This window comes from Hordeum vulgare, chromosome 6H, assembly GCF_904849725.1.
Source record: "Hordeum vulgare subsp. vulgare chromosome 6H, MorexV3_pseudomolecules_assembly, whole genome shotgun sequence".
NCBI lineage: Eukaryota > Viridiplantae > Streptophyta > Magnoliopsida > Poales > Poaceae > Hordeum > Hordeum vulgare.
The window spans coordinates 7,645,776-7,664,739 of record NC_058523.1 but is presented as its reverse complement, the minus strand read 5'-3'; the positions used below and the strand labels follow the sequence as shown (position 1 = coordinate 7,664,739).

The 18,964-nt window shown below is 43.4% G+C and overlaps 3 protein-coding genes across 3 annotated transcripts; 2 read left to right on the top strand and 1 right to left on the bottom strand.

Annotated features, from left to right (window-relative positions):
* Positions 1–2,859: 2,859 nt before the first annotated feature.
* Positions 2,860–5,729, bottom strand: LOC123401965 (centromere protein O-like). The gene is made up of 6 exons (XM_045095829.1): positions 5,624–5,729; positions 5,171–5,307; positions 5,028–5,084; positions 3,695–3,792; positions 3,341–3,522; positions 2,860–3,231 (listed from the first exon to the last, which is right to left on the bottom strand). Exons 2-6 carry the CDS (start codon positions 5,249–5,251, stop codon positions 3,161–3,163), a joined length of 489 nt encoding a protein of 162 aa, XP_044951764.1. The 5' UTR covers positions 5,252–5,307; positions 5,624–5,729; the 3' UTR covers positions 2,860–3,160.
* Positions 5,730–8,215: 2,486 nt separating this feature from the next.
* On the top strand, positions 8,216–11,130 carry LOC123403419 (receptor-like protein EIX2). The gene has a single exon (XM_045097355.1). It carries the CDS (start codon positions 8,227–8,229, stop codon positions 10,906–10,908), a length of 2,682 nt encoding a protein of 893 aa, XP_044953290.1. The 5' UTR covers positions 8,216–8,226; the 3' UTR covers positions 10,909–11,130.
* Positions 11,131–13,442: 2,312 nt separating this feature from the next.
* On the top strand, positions 13,443–16,252 carry LOC123404863. Its single transcript, XM_045098805.1, has 2 exons — positions 13,443–13,685; positions 15,537–16,252. Exons 1-2 carry the CDS (start codon positions 13,443–13,445, stop codon positions 16,209–16,211), a joined length of 918 nt encoding a protein of 305 aa, XP_044954740.1. The 3' UTR covers positions 16,212–16,252.
* Positions 16,253–18,964: the final 2,712 nt, after the last annotated feature.

Below are 18,964 nucleotides of genomic sequence, written 5' to 3'. Positions count from 1 at the left end.
TAGTTGGACCAATCCATCGTTATTATTCGTTTTTATTGACGTGTGATGTAGAGTAGTAATTTATCCCACACCTTTACTCCATCGAATTTCAGCAACCTCCACCAAAGGTATAGCCTATAGGTCCAGTTCTGCAGGAACAGAACATGTCGACCTCTGGAGAATTGGGTAGGGCGTTGGCATGGACTCACATTGGGCTCCATCACCCGAGACCCGAGGTAGCATCCATGGGAACACATTGGGCATATGATTGAACCAATGCATCTTTTTTCCTCCCTTCATCATCTCCAGCAACTAGAAGCTTGCAATATATCAGTAATCTTTTTACACACATCCTTTGGGCTGACATTGCAAATAATGGGATTGCTTCTCCATCCATCCTGCAATTCTGTCCCATACTCTGTCAACAAAGTGGTTGAAGCAATCAATTCTATCAGCCCTCAGAGGGCTAGCCCCAGATATTTGTCTGATATTGCCTCTGTGTCAATGTGTAACTCTTGACAAATTTCTGCCTTGGTAACCACACTCATGTTACGGCTAAAAAAGATACTACATTCTGCTCTAGTTACCATCTGACCAGAATTAGCACAATAGCTATCTAGCATCACTTGCAGATCTGGCCAAACGGGCCGTGTAACCGGGCCGGGCCGACAGCCCGCATGACTGGCACGACACGGGCCCGGCCCGGCATGGGCTAATCGTGCTTGGGCCCGAAACGAAGCACGCCTCGTGCCGTGCCTGGGCCTGGAGGCTGGGCACGCGGGCCGGCACGGCACGGTCCGTTTATCGTTTTTATTTTTTGTTTTTATTTTATATATATATATAAGATAAAAAAGCTCAATAGGTTAAAATCAACCCAAGAAACAGTCGAGTATGTCAAAATCGACCCAAATAATAGCCGAACAGGCCGAAATCACCCCAAATAACGGCCTAAAATACTAAAATCCTAGCAGGCCAGCGGGTCTGCCGTGACGACGGGCCAGCCCGTCTAGCCCTTGTGTCGTGCTTGGGCCTGGACCTCGGGCACGTGGGCCAACACGGTATGGCTCGTTTAATAAACCTGCCTCGGTGGGCCGTGTCGTGCCAGGCACGATTCTGACGGGCCGTGCCGGGCTGGCCCGTTTGACAAGGTATCATCACTTGTTGTAAGGAGGCTGCTTTTAACATATCCGCTTTAATGGGAACCAAGGAATCGTCGGCAAATAGTACTCCCTCCGTTCCTAAATATAAGTTTTTTAAGACGTTTCACTAGAAGACTACATACGGATGTATATAGACATACTTTAAAATATAGATTCATTCATTTTGTTCCATATGTAGTCATTTAATGAAATCTCTAAAAAACATATATTTAGGAACGGAGGGAGTAGTACCCAAGACCATTCTAATTAGAGCGTACTCTCATTACAGTACCCAAGACCTTACCTGTGTCCAACCATACACATCGTTAGGTGATTGTAAAACCTTCTTTGTGGTTCAAAGCCAACATCAAACGTGTAGGATAGCACCAACTATTCTAACCACAAGAAAAATCTTTGTCGAGCATCCCCATGTTTGCGTTGTCATAATCTTTACTCTTTACATATGACGGTCTTTTTCTTCAATTCCTATACTCCTCCAGGCTTGCTTAGAGCAACTCTAGCAGACCGCGCATAACTCATGAACCCGTAAAATAACCGTCATTTACAGGTTCCTGCCAAAAAAGTGTCCCGAACAGACCCCGTAAATGTGACGAAGCCTTAAAAAAATTTAAGAGGCGCGGCAAAAGTGCTCCTCAAACCCGTGAATACCCAGGTTTTGCCCCCGCCACGCCAGCGCCCCGTATCACGCGAAAGTGGTTGGCGGGAGGAACATTTCATCCTGCACTGTTTCTTTCCCTCATCCCGCAGCATCGCCGCCCGCCCCTGCCAGCGATTCTGGCCATACCGGTCGTCGGATTAGCGCGAGCCCGCTGCACCTTGCCGCCTTGCTGCCCCATCGAATCCGTCGAGCCACGCTGTCGCCGGGTGTCCGCCAGACCGGATCAATCCCCACCTAGCCGCCACAGGCTCCAGCCCGCCTCCGACTCGGATTTGCAAGTTTGCGACTTCCCCCGGCCCACCGGTGAGTCCTTTCATGCCCTTGTCTAGTTATAATTTGTGGTGGATTTGGCAAAGAAAATTCTTTTAATTCGACCTCGAGTGCATCATTTTTGTAGATGGATTTGAGCCCTTACGAGGAGTTTCTATTCAAGGATTCTTCCTCGTCTGACGACTCAGACATATAGTCGCTGCGCTGGAGAGACATCGACGGCAAATGGTTGTGCTCGTGCTTGGACAAATGCTATACGAGTATGTTAATGCAAGACTACTTCACGGACAATCCAACATATCCGCGCACCTCTTCCAAAGAAGGTGTCCAATGCGCCAATCCCTCTTCATAAATTAGTGTAAGCTTGCAAGGCAAATTCTCGTTTTTTTTTTACTCAAAGGAGTAACGCCACTGACTTGAAGGGTTTTTGTTCAGTGATTTGAATAATTGTACTCTGAATGAATGTCTGATGTATTATGATTTGGATATTTGACCTATGCCTTTAGTCAAATTCAGCAAATGCCATGGTTTATTCTGTTTTACAGTTCCGCGATACATGTTCTGTTCTGCCATGGACCTCACCAACACGTAAAAACCTTTTCTCCCGAACTGTAAACGCATGATACGGGTTCTGTTAGAGTTGCTCTTATGTAGGGTGTTTACAGGCAGCCAGTGGCGAAGCTTAAACCTGCCCAGAACTTGTCATCAGAGTGCTAGTGCTGCTGCATCTCCGACGTGCATGTGTGTTGTACTTTCTCAACTCTATAGCCGTAACAAAAAAGTTCCCATGAGTACCACAAGAAATAAACGCTGCTTCAAACAGGCATGTCCGCAAAAGCAGTAAGCCTAACAGGATGGCAAAAATGGGCGCTTCCCAGATCGGACCGGAGTACAGGCATGGTATGCAGAAATGATAGTGAAAATTTTGCAAGGCAACATAGCCCAAACTTTCAGGGAGGGCGACCATTAGGCAGAGTCAACGATAGACACCGAGGGAAGAATCAAACTACTAAATTACTCTGCTGTCAAATATTGGGTACCCACAGTCCCACATCCGTAAGGTTAAATAAATTATCTACATGCACGCGTCGCTTCAGTCGCTTTCCTGAGAATAGAACATCTGCTTCAGAGCGCGGGGTAACTCCAGGACAATCTCCGCGTATGCTGAAACATAGAGAAAAATATATTGGGGAGCAAAAGTACATAAGCTCAGCACAGAGTTGTATGCTTTAACTACGGAGAGGTGAGAGGCAATGGTTAAGATAGGAGGAACCTTCTGGCAAACTCAAGGTCTTCAGCGCATTCTCGGCATAGGAGAGGCGAGATGGTACAGGTTGAGCACGGCGGTCTGCTGTGGATATTCTCTTTGCAGAGCGAAGCGGCCAAGCCAAGACCCTCGCCTGACTAGGCAGGGTCAAGATTAGATCTGAATATCGGATACTCACTGTAACCTTGCTGCTCAAGTCACAAAGGAGGAGAAATTTCAGTCTCTAGAGTGTACGATACGCAGTTTCAGTATATAAATGCTAGTACAGATAATATAAAGGAGAGCACTGTGTTGATTATTATATTTTGGTATGAGTGTGGTTGTACTACAGAAAAATCTAACAGTAGAGTTTGACCTTACCATTCGAAATCTTCCAGTGTAAACTCTATCAAGGTATATGGAAGACTGTGGAACAATTCTCCGATTTGGTTGCCATAGAGCTCCTTGATAAGACGAACCTTGAACATGAATTCAATGGAAAGCCTTAGAATTATAAACTTCACTGTGATGAATGCTCATAAAGGCTACAAAAATATAGTTGTTTCAAATTTCGAATAAGTAGATCACGGATAATAAATATATTTTATGCACCTAATTTTGAATTTGAAGTTCATTATTACAGGTTATCAGGGTTTCAACCAGGTTGGTATCTCTCCCTAGTCTGGCAGTGAAGCAGAAGTTGTACGCCCGAAACAATTAACAGGAAGATGGAAGGTACTTAGAATACGTCATGTGTAGGTAAAATTAGCTTGATAAGGTGTAACTATGGAAATAATACTACCAAAGCAGCAGGGGAAGTTAGTTTGACTGTCATGGGCCCCGGCCAAAAATAATCTTAGTTAACCCACAATATATCCCCCAATAAACACTATATGGCCACACCTGCAATCTTAGTCCATGGCCCAATTGATTTCTCTTCTTCAGCTCTTCTCCAACCCCAGGAAGAAGGCAATCTTGGGCCATTTTGCTTTGGCTAGATCCCTTACTCAGCCCAACTGCCACATCCCGCACAACGACAAGCCAAACAATAAGGCTCACTCATCAACCGGACTAATCCACGCTCTCCTCACACCCCTAGCTCAGTGACAGGGCCCGCTTTCCCTTGGGGGTGACACCCAACGCCGAGGAACAACACAAAGGCAATGCTGGGTTAACGGCTTCAAATCCAAGGGAGCACTGTGTTGCAAGCAACTGGAGCGAGGATATGTGTGAGAAGCTTTCGGAGAGGATTCACCTTAGCCAAAGTGCAGAGATGCCATGGTCCTTTTGGATTTTGGATGGAAAAACAGTGGTGAATTAGAGTTATTCCCAACACAGAGATATTAACAGGTCAATAGGTCATATAGCAGTGGCCGTCTTTAAAGTACATGGAAATTTCCAACTTTAATACAAGGAATATGGATACGACATAAGTTTAGCTTCACAGCTCAAATAACACAATGCTGTCCAAGATCTATTTTTAAAGAACATGAGCACATAACTACAGCCCTATAATTCAAGCATATGTATACTAGGTTTTATTACTACCTCCAATTCATATTAATTGTCGCTGATTTAGTACAACTTTGTACTCAATAAGCAACAGTTAATATGGATCGGAGGGAGTACCTGATTTCTTACATTTCACAATGGAAAGGAGATAGTGTGTATAGAAAAATTACATATGGGAGCAACTCCTAAATATGATACTGACCTGTTCTCTCCTGTCAATATACGACTGCAAAATTTCTTCAAGATGATCAATAAACTTCTGCAAGGAAAAAGGAGCCATGTAAGTAGATAGAACTATTTGAATTATTGCACAGTAAATGCAAGGGCCCCGTGAGGAAACTTTACAATGGCGTTAGATGACAGGTGCTCAGTTTCTACTTCTCGAATCGGCAGAAAGAAAGGTAAGGTGTGTTGAATCACAGTCATCTTCTCAAGGAATGACTTGCTCTCCAAAACACAGTGATAAATTTCACAGGGCTCTCCTGCAAAATATAATGTGCATGTTATTTAGTGCAGCAAACCATGTGTCTAGAGTTTCTATATTCTTATCTTATTTCTTTTTGATAACTTAATTGTCATGCTTATGTTGTACTAGCATTATTCAGAATGTCAGGGTTTGCACAATGAAATAAGTATGTTTTGGTCTGAAACAAACTAATTCTACGAAATAACAGATTGGTGTTTACATAAATGTCGGATTTGCAAACATCACCTCTGCATATCTTACACAAAGCTTTGCATGATACAATTCAGACATTTCATGGAAAATATAATATTTAAAATGTTAAGCATAATTACCAGCAAAGAATGTCTCATACTGTATACCAATTCTGGCACCATCCAAACAGTAGATAACCTAGGAAATAGAAAATAATTAGTCAGATTAACTAACAAAATAATAAGAGTAATGTAATAGGTGCATTAATTCAATATAACATTCCAAGTCATGAACATAATTTCATTCCAAGGAACACAACAACAAAATGCCATGTTACAAGGTAGATAAAACATGGTCTCAAGGCTAAATTTAGTTTTGGTGGTCACTTGTATGCTTGTAGCAATCCTAGGAACATATTACTCGCTCCTTTAGTACCTCGTCTAGGTACGCTGCAACCGAGTAGATAGACTAAATTTAATTTATAAGGGCATATAAAGCTCAGAAATACTCCACCCGCGAAGTGGTAAGCTGAACGGGAAGGCAAAAATGCACGCCTCCCGGATCGGCCGAGAGTAAAGGTGTGGCATACCCAGAAATGACGTCCTTCAAGGTTTTTCATCCTGAAAACTCAAAGAATTCATAGTGAAAATTTGCAGGGCAACATAGCCTGAATTTTCAGGACAGACGACCATTAGGCAGCATCAATGACAGATGCCTAGGGAAGAATTCAAACTACTACTATGCTGTCAATTTTCTTGTACCCACATCCGTAAGGTTAAATCAACAATCTACATGCACGCGTCGCTTCAGTCACTTTCCTGAGAGCAGTGTTTTGGTTTTCGGTTTTGCATTATTTCTTGCCCCAGTTTGAGATGGCCGAATTTCGGTCATTTTCAAAAAGTTCAGCTGAAATTTGACCGAAAATCAGTTTTTTCGGCCAATAGATATTTCTCACCCCAGGCCGAGATGATCGAAATTCGCCAAAATTTGTATTTTACGGCCGACATTCAAAACACTGCCGGTCGCTCCCTCGCGCACGCGGGACATGCAACATTTTCCGCACGCGCGCGCTTTGCTGGTCAGTGGATGCAACATTTTTCGTCTAAATTTGTTGCAACTAGCGTCATATTTGCTGCAAGCGTTTTTTGGCTACATTTGTTCGGTGAAAAAGCTGCATATACATTTGGTTGCAACTCCAGTTCGTCGGATTTTTCGTTACAATCGATGTTTTTTATTTTTGCTACAACCGTGTTAATTTTTGCTACAAGCGGCATCATTTTTTGCTGCAATCATTCGCTAAAAAAGTTGCATACACGTTCACGTAGATATTTGTTACAACCGGGGTTTCACTTTTGCTACCACGCACCATCAACTTCGTTTTTTTTCCTACGATCACGTAGATATTTTTTTTGCTATAAATTTTGTTTTTTGTTGCAATCGTTGAAAAAATTGCTGCATCGCAACGAATTTTGCTGCATCGGAAGAAAAAATGTTGCATGCAGATTCAACAGTGCGGACGCGTGGGGGTTGGTGGATCGTGCGGCCCGTGCACGACCGACCGAAAGTTTCGTCGGCGCGCCGGCGCAGAGCACTGTCCAAAAATATTGGGGAGCAAAAGTAGACATAGATCAGAACAAAGCCCGGCACAGAGTTGTATTGTTTAACTATGAAGAGGAGAGAAGCAATGGTTAAGATAGGAGGAACCTTCTGGCAAACTCAAGGTCTTGAACACGTTCTCCACATAGGAGAGGCGAGATGGTACACGTTAAGCACGGCGGTCTGCTGATATTCTGAAAAGAATTTTGTTTTTTGTTTTTTCACATGAAGCACACCGTGAAGCACAACTGTGTTTTCCGAAAGTGAAAAGCATAATTACACTTCACAGTGAAGCATCCCGAAAAGTGAAAGGCAGAGTTATGCTTCACACGGTGTACTTTTCGAAAAGTAAAAAAAAACATAGTAGTGCTTTAAAAAATAAGTGAAAAGCACATTTGTGCTTCCGCATTTCCTTCCTTTTTTGTGTGTTTTTGCTTTCTAGCTATTTGAGTCTTTTTGTGCCCGGATTTTCTGAAAAGAAAATTTGTTTAAACCCATTAACACGATATCTCATTTCAAAGATACAACAGCGGTGAAAACGGTTTATGATTTGCACGCATGGTTCAAAAGATAACACATGATTTTAGAAATATAAATTAGAAAAAAGAGGTTACCAGAAATGTCGTACATGCAGTGTGCCGTTTGTCATCGTGAGAAGAAATGGAAATTAAGTGACCTTTGTAAGAGATACCCTCTAATCAGGAATGTCGGCATAACAAGTAGGCCCAACATGTCAAAATCGGGAAAAATATTAAATAAATATGGTAAAGCTTGACACAATGTTTACATAGGCGTATATATAATACGACGACGTAGTACAGTACGTAGCAGGCACGGCGGGGCAGACGAGCAAGGGCCTCCACAGATGCATCTCTCATCTAAAGTCACGGCGACTAACTTGATCTTGACCGGCCCACATGACTGGGTCGACGTACGTACGTGCCGGCACACACACGTTAGCTGCCATGGAACGCACGACATAAATCCCAAGCATTCACTCGTAACCAGTAGATGCACAAGGCGAGTACCCATATCTTGTTAAGTGCACCATCGCATGCACTGCTCGTAGCACAAACTAAATAACATACTCAACCCAGTCACCGCCATATGTGATCGCTACCACACCACCACCACCACCACGACCACCATGGATAGCTCGCCTTCCGCCAAGTCCGTGTTGCTCCTCATGGCAGCAGCGGCAGCCTGGATCAGCTTCTTCCTTGTCGCCGACGCGTCTGCCGGCGCCGTGGCCTGCATACGGCGCGAGCGGGACGCGCTGCTGGCCTTCAAGCAAGGCATCAACGACACCGATGATGAACTCAGGTCGTGGCAGCGAGGGAGCCAAGATTGCTGCCGATGGGCAGGCATCACCTGCAGCAACATGACCGGCCGTGTCATCGGGCTTGACCTTAGCCGGAGGTTTTCTTTGGTCGGCCAGATAAGTCCTTCCTTGCTTTCTCTAGAGCATTTCCAGTACCTCAATCTCAAGTCCACATCCCTGTGTGGCCATGGTGGCCGTATTCCAGAGTTCTTGGGTTCTTTAAACAACTTGAGACATCTGGATCTCTCCTACATGTCTTTCTCCGGTGTGTTGCCTCCTCAGCTAGGCAACCTTTCAAAGCTGGAATATCTCGACCTCTCCAACATGGAGATGGACGTGATAGACATATCATGGTTATCCCGTTTACCTAGGTTGATGTATCTTGACATTAGTTATACGAATCTCAGCTCAATAGCTGCTTGGCCTCCTGTGGTGAACATGATTCCTTCTTTGAAGGACCTGCGCCTTTCTTACTGCTCACTTTCCAGTACAAACCAATCCCTCACACACCTAAACCTCACAAATCTTCAGCACCTTGATCTCTCGCGTAACTACTTTGCTCATCCAATTGCTTCCAGTTGGTTTTGGAATGTAACAAGCATTGAGTACCTCGACCTTTCTGATACCTCCCTGCATGGTCCATTTCCTAATGCACTAGGAAAAATGACGTTTCTCCGCCAGCTATCCTTTTTTGGAATTGGTAACACAGCCACAATGACAGTAGATTTGAAAAATCTATGTGATTTGGAAATTATATGGCTTGATGGGAGTCTCTCCTCTGGAAATGTAACAGAGTTTTTGAAGAAGTTGCCACGCCGCTGCCCGTCAAACAGATTGCAAGAATTGAAGCTTAGCAGCAACAATATGGTTGGGATGCTGCCAAACAGAATGGACTACTTAACAAACTTATCTAGTCTCGACCTGTCCTACAATAACATAACTGGAGCTATACCGCCATGGTTGGAAAATTGTACTAGTTTGTCCTATCTTTCTCTTTCCAGCAATAGTCTTACTGGACCTATACCAGTAGGGATAGGGAGGTGCACTCTATTAGACATCCTCGACCTTTCTTACAACAATATTACTGGAGCTATACCGCTAGGCATAGGGAACTTCACTACATTGAGGTACCTTGTTCTTTCTCACAACCTTTTGACTGGACATGTGCCTTCTAAGATTGGCATGCTCGGTGATTTGATTGACCTTGACCTTAGCAACAATAACCTGGATGGCCTGTTCACGAGGGAACACATGGTTTCCCTAAAGAACTTAAGGCACATGGATTTGTCGCACAATTCTTTCTCAGGTCCTCTCCCGATAGAAACCAGAGCTCAATTTTTAAAAGAATTGACTTTGTCCTCCAATTACTTCAGTGGTCATATTCCTGAATCTATATGTCAGTTGCGGAGCCTACTTGTCTTGGATCTATCAGACAACTTTTTAGAGGGAGAACTTCCTCACTGTTCTCATAAGCCTAACTTGGTTTTCCTCCTCTTAAGTAACAACGGCTTTTCTGGCAAGTTCCCATCATCACTTCGAAACTACTCTAGTTTGGCTTTCATGGATCTTTCATGGCACAATTTGTATGGGACATTGCCGTTCTGGATTGAAGAATTGGTAAATTTGCGCTTTCTGCAACTAAGCCACAACTTGTTGTATGGAGATATTCCGGTGACTATCACAAATCTTCAGCACCTTCATCAATTGAGTTTAGCGGGGAATAATATATCTGGAGCTATACCTGAGTCTTTGTCAAATTTAACATCAATGGCCCAAAAAGATCCACAGAACTCCGAGGACTACATGTCTGCATGGTACAACAACAATGTAGGTACATTTAGACAAGTTTGGCATGTTGTGATGAAACGCCAAGAACTTAAGTATGGTGCTGGAATTTTTGATGTGGTTGGTATTGACCTATCACTCAACCACTTAATTGGTGAGATTCCAGAAATGATAACTTCTCTTGGTGGATTACTGAATTTAAACTTATCATGGAACCACTTGAGTGGGAAAATTCCCGGGAAGATTGGGGCTATGAAATCAGTCGAATCACTCGACCTCTCAAGGAACAACCTTTATGGTGAAATCCCAGCAAGCTTGTCTGAATTGACGTTTTTAAGCTCCTTGGACTTGTCATATAACAATCTTACAGGAATAATTCCCCGAGGAAGTCAACTTGACACTATCTACATTGAGAACCCAGCAATATACACTGGTAACATTGGTTTGTGTGGCCCTCCACTTGAAAGGAATTGCTCAGGAAACAACTCACTGGAGCATGTGAATCAACCGAGAAGGGACAATGTTTATGAGGCAAAGATGTTCTTTTACTTTGGACTTGGATCTGGGTATGTGGCCGGCCTTTGGGTTGTGTTTTGTGCTATGCTATTCAGGAAAGCATGGAGAGTTGCCTATTTCCGCCTCTTTGACAAGTTGTATGACAAAGCATATGTATTTGCGGTTCTTACTTGGGGCAGGATAAATGGCAAGGCAAGTACAAGTTGAGTGATGCAGATGACAATCAGACGGTGTTGTCACCCTATAGTACATAGTGGGCTCTAGGAATAAATGATTGTCAACAAGTATTTAATTAGAACCTTGTACTGGTAAGTGTAATTTGTTCCCGGTAAACTTTTGTCTGATGCATGTAATTAAGTGTTATTGGTTTGTACTAAGTTAAAAGTCAACATGTATAAAAGATTAAGATGAGAATGTATCCTTGGTGAGTCGAGCAACCTATAAATAGCTATCAAATTATCTAAAGAAAATTGCCAAGTATCCAGTCCTATATATCGTAATATAAATTCTAGGAGTTGTTTACACAGATTTTTTATCATGCCATACATGTATCATTATTATTTCTCGTACCAACACATTAAAATTCTACAAACAATACGGAAATTAATTCATAAGCCAACTACCTTTCCAACCTTTCAATACTTCAACATATACGAGTGAAGAACAAAGAGATATGTTTCTACTTTGTCATTACTCTGATAGATACAAGTGAAGCATATAGAGTATATAAACTTTTACCCATGCAATTCTCTTCTGATCACAAAAGATTTCAGATGTGATGATTGTATTATTAAAAAAGAACAAGAAAATGATGCTCCAAGAACTACCATATTATGTGAATAAATAAAAATATAGCTCCAAAAAAGACATTACTCCTATAAAGAAAGCTGGAGTACCCACCTCATGGGCGCCTCCGTGGGCGCCTCCGTGTGTGTGTATACTCCTCTATGCTCTCGAAACAGGCTTTCGCCCCGCTTTATAGATAAAGCACAACGACCAGAGTACAACCAACAAGTTCGAACAAGGAAATAAAAGAGAGAGTCCGCTGGGGCAACAACACAGTCCAACCCAATAAAAGAGAAGAAACAAAAAATGCCCACACAGGGACCAGCTAGGCAGCAAGCAAGGTAGAGGAGAGCCGTCGGGCGGCCGCCATCAGCGCGTCTAGGTAGTGCTGAAGCCGGTCCCGGATCCGGGTCCTAACGAGCGGATGCCAGTGCTGCAAGAAGGCAAGGAATTTGAAGAACGAGTCAGATGCATGCCGCTGAAACACCTTCTCAATCACCATTTTATTGCGAGTAGTCCAAAGGGTCCACATCATAGCCGCGAAGACCATCCAAAACAGTCGGCGCTTATGACTGACCTGAGTGGCCCGCACCTGCAGAAAATCTGCAAGGTCAGAGGCCTCCCACTCCGGTCCCAGAGCCTCGCGTACAAAGCACCATAGTGTCTGTGCCGCAACGCAGGAGAACAGAATGTGAGACCCAGTCTCCGGGACCTGGCACAGGGGACATATGCCATTACCCAGACCATGGCGTTTCAGCACCTCGGTCCCTGAAGGTAAACGGTCTCGGAGAAGCTGCCAAACAAAAATCTTAATCTTCAAGGGCAACGGAGCCTTCCAGAGTGGGGATAACCACGGGAGGACCGGCATTCTGCACAGCGCCAGGTAGGCCGAACTAACAGAGAATTATCCCGAGGGAGAAAGACTCCAAGAGACACTATCACTAGCCACCGTGACCGGGAGGGGAACCTCTGCCAAGAGTAATTCCCAGTCTTGGACCTCAACTGGGCCAAGGGGACGGCGGAATGCAACATGCCATCCGTCTGCCAGCGCAGATGCAGAAACAAGAATAGCAAGATCGGAGCAGATAGCAAAGAGCCTCGGGAAACGAAACCGTAACGGCTCTCCCCCAGCCAAGGATCTAACCAAAACTGAGTCCCAGACCCGTCGCCCACCGAGATCCGCAAGCCCAACCTAATCTCGTGCTTAATGCTCTAGATAGACTTCCAGAACTGCGAGCCATTCGTGAGTGAGCATGCCAAGAGGGGTCTGCCTCGAAGGTACTTGGCCTCGATCAATTGAAGCCACAAACCCCCATCTCCCTGCAGAATCCGCCAAACCCATTGGAGCATCATGGCCACGTTCATGCGGCGGGACGCAGGAATGCCTAGGCCCCCTCGGTCTTTAGGCACACAGATGTCAGCCCATTTCACCATGTGATACTTGGGCCTACCATTCCCTACCTGACAAAAGAATCTAGCCAGCTCCTTGTCGAAGGCACTGTGCACACCTTCGGGCAGGATATACATCCCCATCATATACATGGGGAGGCTTGCGAGGTTAGAGCTAATGAGAATGGATTTGCTACCTTTAGACGTGAACCTGCCGCACCAGGGTTCCGCACGGGACCCTACTCGTCCCACAAGCGGATGAAACCCACTGACCAGAATCCTGGACTCCGCCAGGGGCATACCCAAGTACGAGATAGGGAAGGCAGCCAGTTTGCAGTTAAGGTTGTCCGCGATCCTGTGCTGCTCAGCCTCAGAGTAGCCCAAGACCACCACCTCACTTTTATCAAAGTTAATCTTAAGTCCAGACATTTCCTCAAAGCAGAGCAAAAGGAACTTAAGATTAGCAATGTCCGAGTCCGAGCGTGAGACCATGATCATGGTGTCGTCTGCATACTAGAGGTGGGAAACCCCACCCCCGGGATGAGGTGACCAACCACCCCTTGGATATGCCCGGCAGACTTCGCCTTATCCAGGATGCCAGCAAGGGCATCCACAGCGAGATTAAAAAGCAGGGGGGAGATAGGGTCTCCTTGCCTTACCCCCCTGGAGGCCCGAAAAAAGGGGCCTACTTCCCCATTGATATTGATCGCGGTGCTACCAGATCGAACCAGTTGCATGATCCAGGAGCACCACCTCTCCTCAAATCCGCGTCGCTGCATCACTACCCTCAAGAAGGACCAATCAAGACGGTCATACGTCTTCTGGAAGTCCAATTTGAGAAAGTCCCCCTTCATGCCCTTGGACGCCACCTCATGGACAATCTCGTAGAGGGCAAGAATCCCGTCATGAATCCTCCTGCCCTTCAGGAATGTGGCTGAAGGGAGTGAGCAATCCGTTCGGCCACAGGGGATAGGCGAGTGGCGCATACTTTCGCAAAAATACGCGCCACCACGTTAATCACCGTAATAGGCCGGAACTGCCGAATCTCTGCGGCCCCAACTAGTTTGGGGATGAGAGTAATGACTCCAAAGTTAATCCTGCCCATATCCAGTGTGCCAATCAAAAATTCATGGAACATGGGCATGACGACCGGGCGCGCGGTCTCCCAAAAACGCTGGAAAAAACCACCGGTAGGCCGTCTGGCCCCGGGGCCAAACACGCCTTCATAGAAGCGATTGCCTGGCCAACTTCCTTCGAGGAAAAAAGGGAGAGTGAGTTCCGCGTTATTCGCGTCAGACACCTGATCAGCTAGCGGCCAGAAGTCCTCCCAAAGAGAGGAGCCTCCCCGCAGATCAGCCAAGAATAGCTCCCTATAGAAGGAATAAATATGAGATGAGATGTCTTCTGGGTTTTCCAGAAGAGCATCCCCATCCCGGAGGAACCTCTACGTGAGTGCCTTTTTTTTGTTTGACAAATATCTATGTGAGCGACTTTAATTATACTGTTCTTAATAAAAGATACTAATTGGGAAACAATAATACATTTTTTGAGTCAATTGGGAAAGGAGAAACGTAAATATTAACTAGCAAAAGGGCCCGTGCGTTGCAACGGAAGAAAAAAAACCATCTTCAATGACGATGACCACATTATGTTCATATCTCATCGCATGATTTCGAAAATTTGTTCACAAATGCAAGAAAATATTTTTTTCTTTTATTTTTATTCACAATTCACAAGTTGAAACAATGTTCATATTTTTTTAAAAATATCATGGTTGTCAAAAAAATAGGTAACTAAAAGAATTATTCTGAATTTCAAGAAACATTTTTTTAAAATATACTATATTATTCCGATCCACCCCGACAATTAATTCTTCAAAATTCACTCAGGTATATAATAATAAAAACTCAGAAGCATTACTGTTTAACTGCATACATTCAATCATTCGTCAACATTTCTACAAATTTGGAAACATTTTTAAAATCAACAACATTTATTTACTATTTATAAACAGTTTTTTTAAATTCCAAACAATATTTTATATTATGAACTGTTTTCAAGTATTTTCTTGTGAATTGGCGAATAATTCATTTTATGAATTACCAAACATTTTTTAATTGCATTAAATAAATTGCTCAAAATGATGGACTTTTTTTGATTCACGAATATTTTCTCCAAAATTACGATTTTTTAATATGTAAACATTTTTATAAAAATCCCGAACAATTTTTGAATTTGCAAACATTTTATGTTTTATGTCAAACATTTACGTAAATATAATTTTTTGAATTTCGAAAGTTTTTTTTGATTTATTTGAATTAGAAAAATTAAAAAGGAACAGATAAATAATAATTAAAATACTAAAAAAACAAGCCCCGCCCATGGGCTGGCCCAAATGTGCGTGCTATTTATTTCCCAGCGAGCAGAGCATAGTATAGCTGGTCCCTATGTTTTGGCCGGGCCGTGCGAGGATTCCCTGCAAAACGTTTTTTATAATTCATACATGACATTGGTGGGTAATATTAAATAATTTTGAAGACAATTTTAATGATGTACCACAGAAACGCTTTATTAATAGATAAAGATTGGGCCCTGAGAGACGGACCCGTACTAAGCGGAGGTTTATCCTTTGGGCCGATCCATCCATCCTCCGCTTTCAGCAGATCCTGGATGCGCCGGCGAAGGCAGCAGCGGTGGTGACCCGAAACCCTAGCTCCCCCAGCGGCCCGCCGTCGCCGGAGATGGAGGCAATCGCGGAGGCGCTCACGCGGGAGGAGGTGCTGCGCCGGAGGCGGCGGCGCGCAGCTCGGCTCCTCGCCGCGTACCGCCGGCTGTACTGGGCCATGGCGGAGGAGGTGCGCTCGCTGCACCGGCAGTACGTCTGGGAGCTCGGGTGCAGCCCGCTCGAGGCCGAGCAGCCGAAGAGGAAGAAGTGTGGGGTGACGGGGTGCAAGGTGCGGGCGATGGCCATGGCCAAGTACTGCCACTACCACATCCTCTCCGACCCCGATCAGGTACTGTACAAGGGCTGCGGCCACATGATGATCAAGAGTGGTGCACAGGCTGGGAAAAATACCCATAATGTGCCTATCCTCAAAGCATCGGTTCCCTCCCTCTGCAATGTTCACTTGCAAAGATCTCAGAGGAATATATCACAAGCTTATAAGACAGTTGGATTTAATCCACCTCCCACCGGGCAGATATCCCCGAATTTTAGCGTCTTGGTTGCCGAATGTGTACGGAAGATCCAGGCCCAAAGGAGAGAATACCCAAGTGCCGCAGCAGGGAAGAAATACCCTGACAGCGATGGAAAAGTTAGATGGGCTATTCCCTGAGATCTCTTTTCTTACATAAACTGTATGAGAATGGCCGGCGTCCTGCGGTTTATCTCGTACTGGATTAGTTAGTTAGAATGGTGTGTAATTAGATGAATCATTTTTCCTTAGTAGTGATTAGTCATTTTTCAAATGTTCATACGTGCACCCTCCGTCCCAAAATAAGTGTCCCAAGCTTAGTACAAAGTTAACATAATTATTTTAGGACGGAGGGAGTATATATGTATTCTCTAAAAACAAAAAGGAACCAGAAGCATCCTCCAAAAACTTCAGGCCATACACTATACGTGGTACTATACCCTCCAATAACTTCACTTGATCAGATATTTTTGGTCCCCTCAATGGAGCTGTGGAGATAAATCATCTACTGCCTCCGGTCTAAATTAATTGTGGCAGTGACAATTACCAATTAATTTGGATTGTAGGGATCAGTAGCAATTTCAACGGGTATTGCATAAGGACAATTAAGAATTAGAAAGAAAAATTGGAGGGAGAGAGAGAGAGAGAGAGAGAAAGAAATGAGGAATGGTATGAGCTCCAGATTCTACTGTAATGGTGAGGAACATCCTTTTGCTTGGCAGTGATCTGCTTTGGCAGTGGAGTACATGCTTCAGACCTTCTATACACAACTGTAATTAATAGAATTTAAAACAATTTTGCCAGTTAGTAAGTCTAAATTTCAGGCCTTCTGTAGCTGAAAGAAACTTCCATTATTCCTATCTACCATTCCCATCCACTAGAAAAGAGATATCATTCTCAATTTTCAAATATTTTTATTCATCTATCATTTTGGATATAGAACGTGATGACTACGCAGGAAAAACATGCCCTTTGTTCTCTCTGAGTGCTTAAAACCACTAGCTATGTGTTTACTATCTTTTTTATCTTCGCGGATATGTGTGTATATTGTTATTACAATGCAATTGAACCTATATGGAGTATATTATTGCTGGTAGGCCTAATATACGCCTAATATATGGTCAAAGTTACAATTTGGGATGCATGCACATGCAGGCCTTATTCATTCGAAAGGAGTAAGTATATAACTGGAGCGCGTAGTCATATCCCTACGGTAGCATGACTATTTGCGACCGAGATATTTGGTTTGGTGAAGATTTGTATGCATGTTTAGTAGTTATGTTGTATGGCCAGTTGCATGTCGCGGTCTAGCGGTTCCATGCTTATGAGATGTACCATTATTTTTCTTGTGTTGGATAAGAGACAGTGAGAGGATGCTGCTTTCGTTTGGTCGGAATTTACCAGGTCAGAATATATCATTGTGCCTCTTCTTTTCATTTTTGCTGGAATTTATTGACCAGCTGAGAATATATCATCGTATCTATGTTTTCTCATGCTACATTATGAGTGCACATTATGGGACTACCAGTACAACTTTGCAGTTTCATCTCGAAATAAATATTACATGTGCCAATTTCTTCTGTCTTTTTTTACCAGCTCTTTTGTTTTCTGTGAACCAAAGTTGAACCTTGTACTGGATCGATCAAGTCATTATGTAACTGGCAATCAAGTTCTCCCATGCATGATATTCTTGCTTTTTGTAGCATTATAAAAAAAGTTGTTTGGGAAATTTAAACATGGATGTTTGGACACTTCATGTACATCTATGTTTGGACACTTCTTGAGTTATTAGTGGCTTCTGTTCGTTTGTATATGTAGATCTATTGAGGATTAGAGGAAATAACAAGTTTTAGTATGTATTACGAAACCACATGATTTACAAACCATTTACCATCAATTAATTTTTTTTCTGTTCTTCATGTACTCTAGAAAAGAACTACCACCATTCAGAATTAACTGCCGCTGAAATGAGTGTATCTGGGCGCGTTTCAATGTGTAAATTCACTCATTTTAGTGACAGATAATTCCAAACAGAGGATGTATCTATATACAAGTTGCACTACACATATAATCAATACTGTCTATGTGTCTAGCAATATAGCTGGAAGTTGCTACCTTCTTCATTTGATACAGCCTTTTGGCCCTGAGTAAAATGAGATGAATTGTGCAGCTAAAGTAACTTCCACACTCTTACTAGCAAGCTGCGGCAATGGAATATATGCTTCCGACGAAATGAGTTTCGTAGACAGTCTTACCATACATTTAGCTTCTATTCCAATTGATTCTAATGTATCTGAACCAACATTGATCTGAACTTAAAGATCCAGTGGTAGAATCGTGGAATCAATGCCTCATCTGATCCGACATTATCAACAACACGGTCAAATCAATTGTTGCTACCATCGATGAATGCAACCTTGTCCCCGATATTTGATAATCACACAAGTTGCCACACTACACGATCTTTGTCGAATGTTGCATCAACTTTGAGTATAACTATACCTGAATGTGGGAAATCCTCATTTTTGGCAAGTGGTCGGCAGTCCAGGTTTGTCATCCGTCGAAAATATTTCACCTTGCCTTCAACTTTTAACTTCCACACTCTAGCTTCTGCAGTGAAATATATCCTTTGGACGAAATTGAGTGTCATACACAATCTTTCTAGCCATCAGAGTTTCTATTCCAAGTGATTTTAATGTATCTCAACTGAGCGATCTAGTTGCAGCAGAAAGGGGTGTCACACGTTTCTCTAGTTCCATTTGAGTATTCAATTAGTGCTTTCTTCTTTGCTATTGAGGAGGATATCTCAGTTTAGAAATTTCTGCATTCCAGCAGCCTTCAGCTAATTTTAATTGCCATACAAGCGAGAGGGGGAATCCGACGAAAGTGTTAAC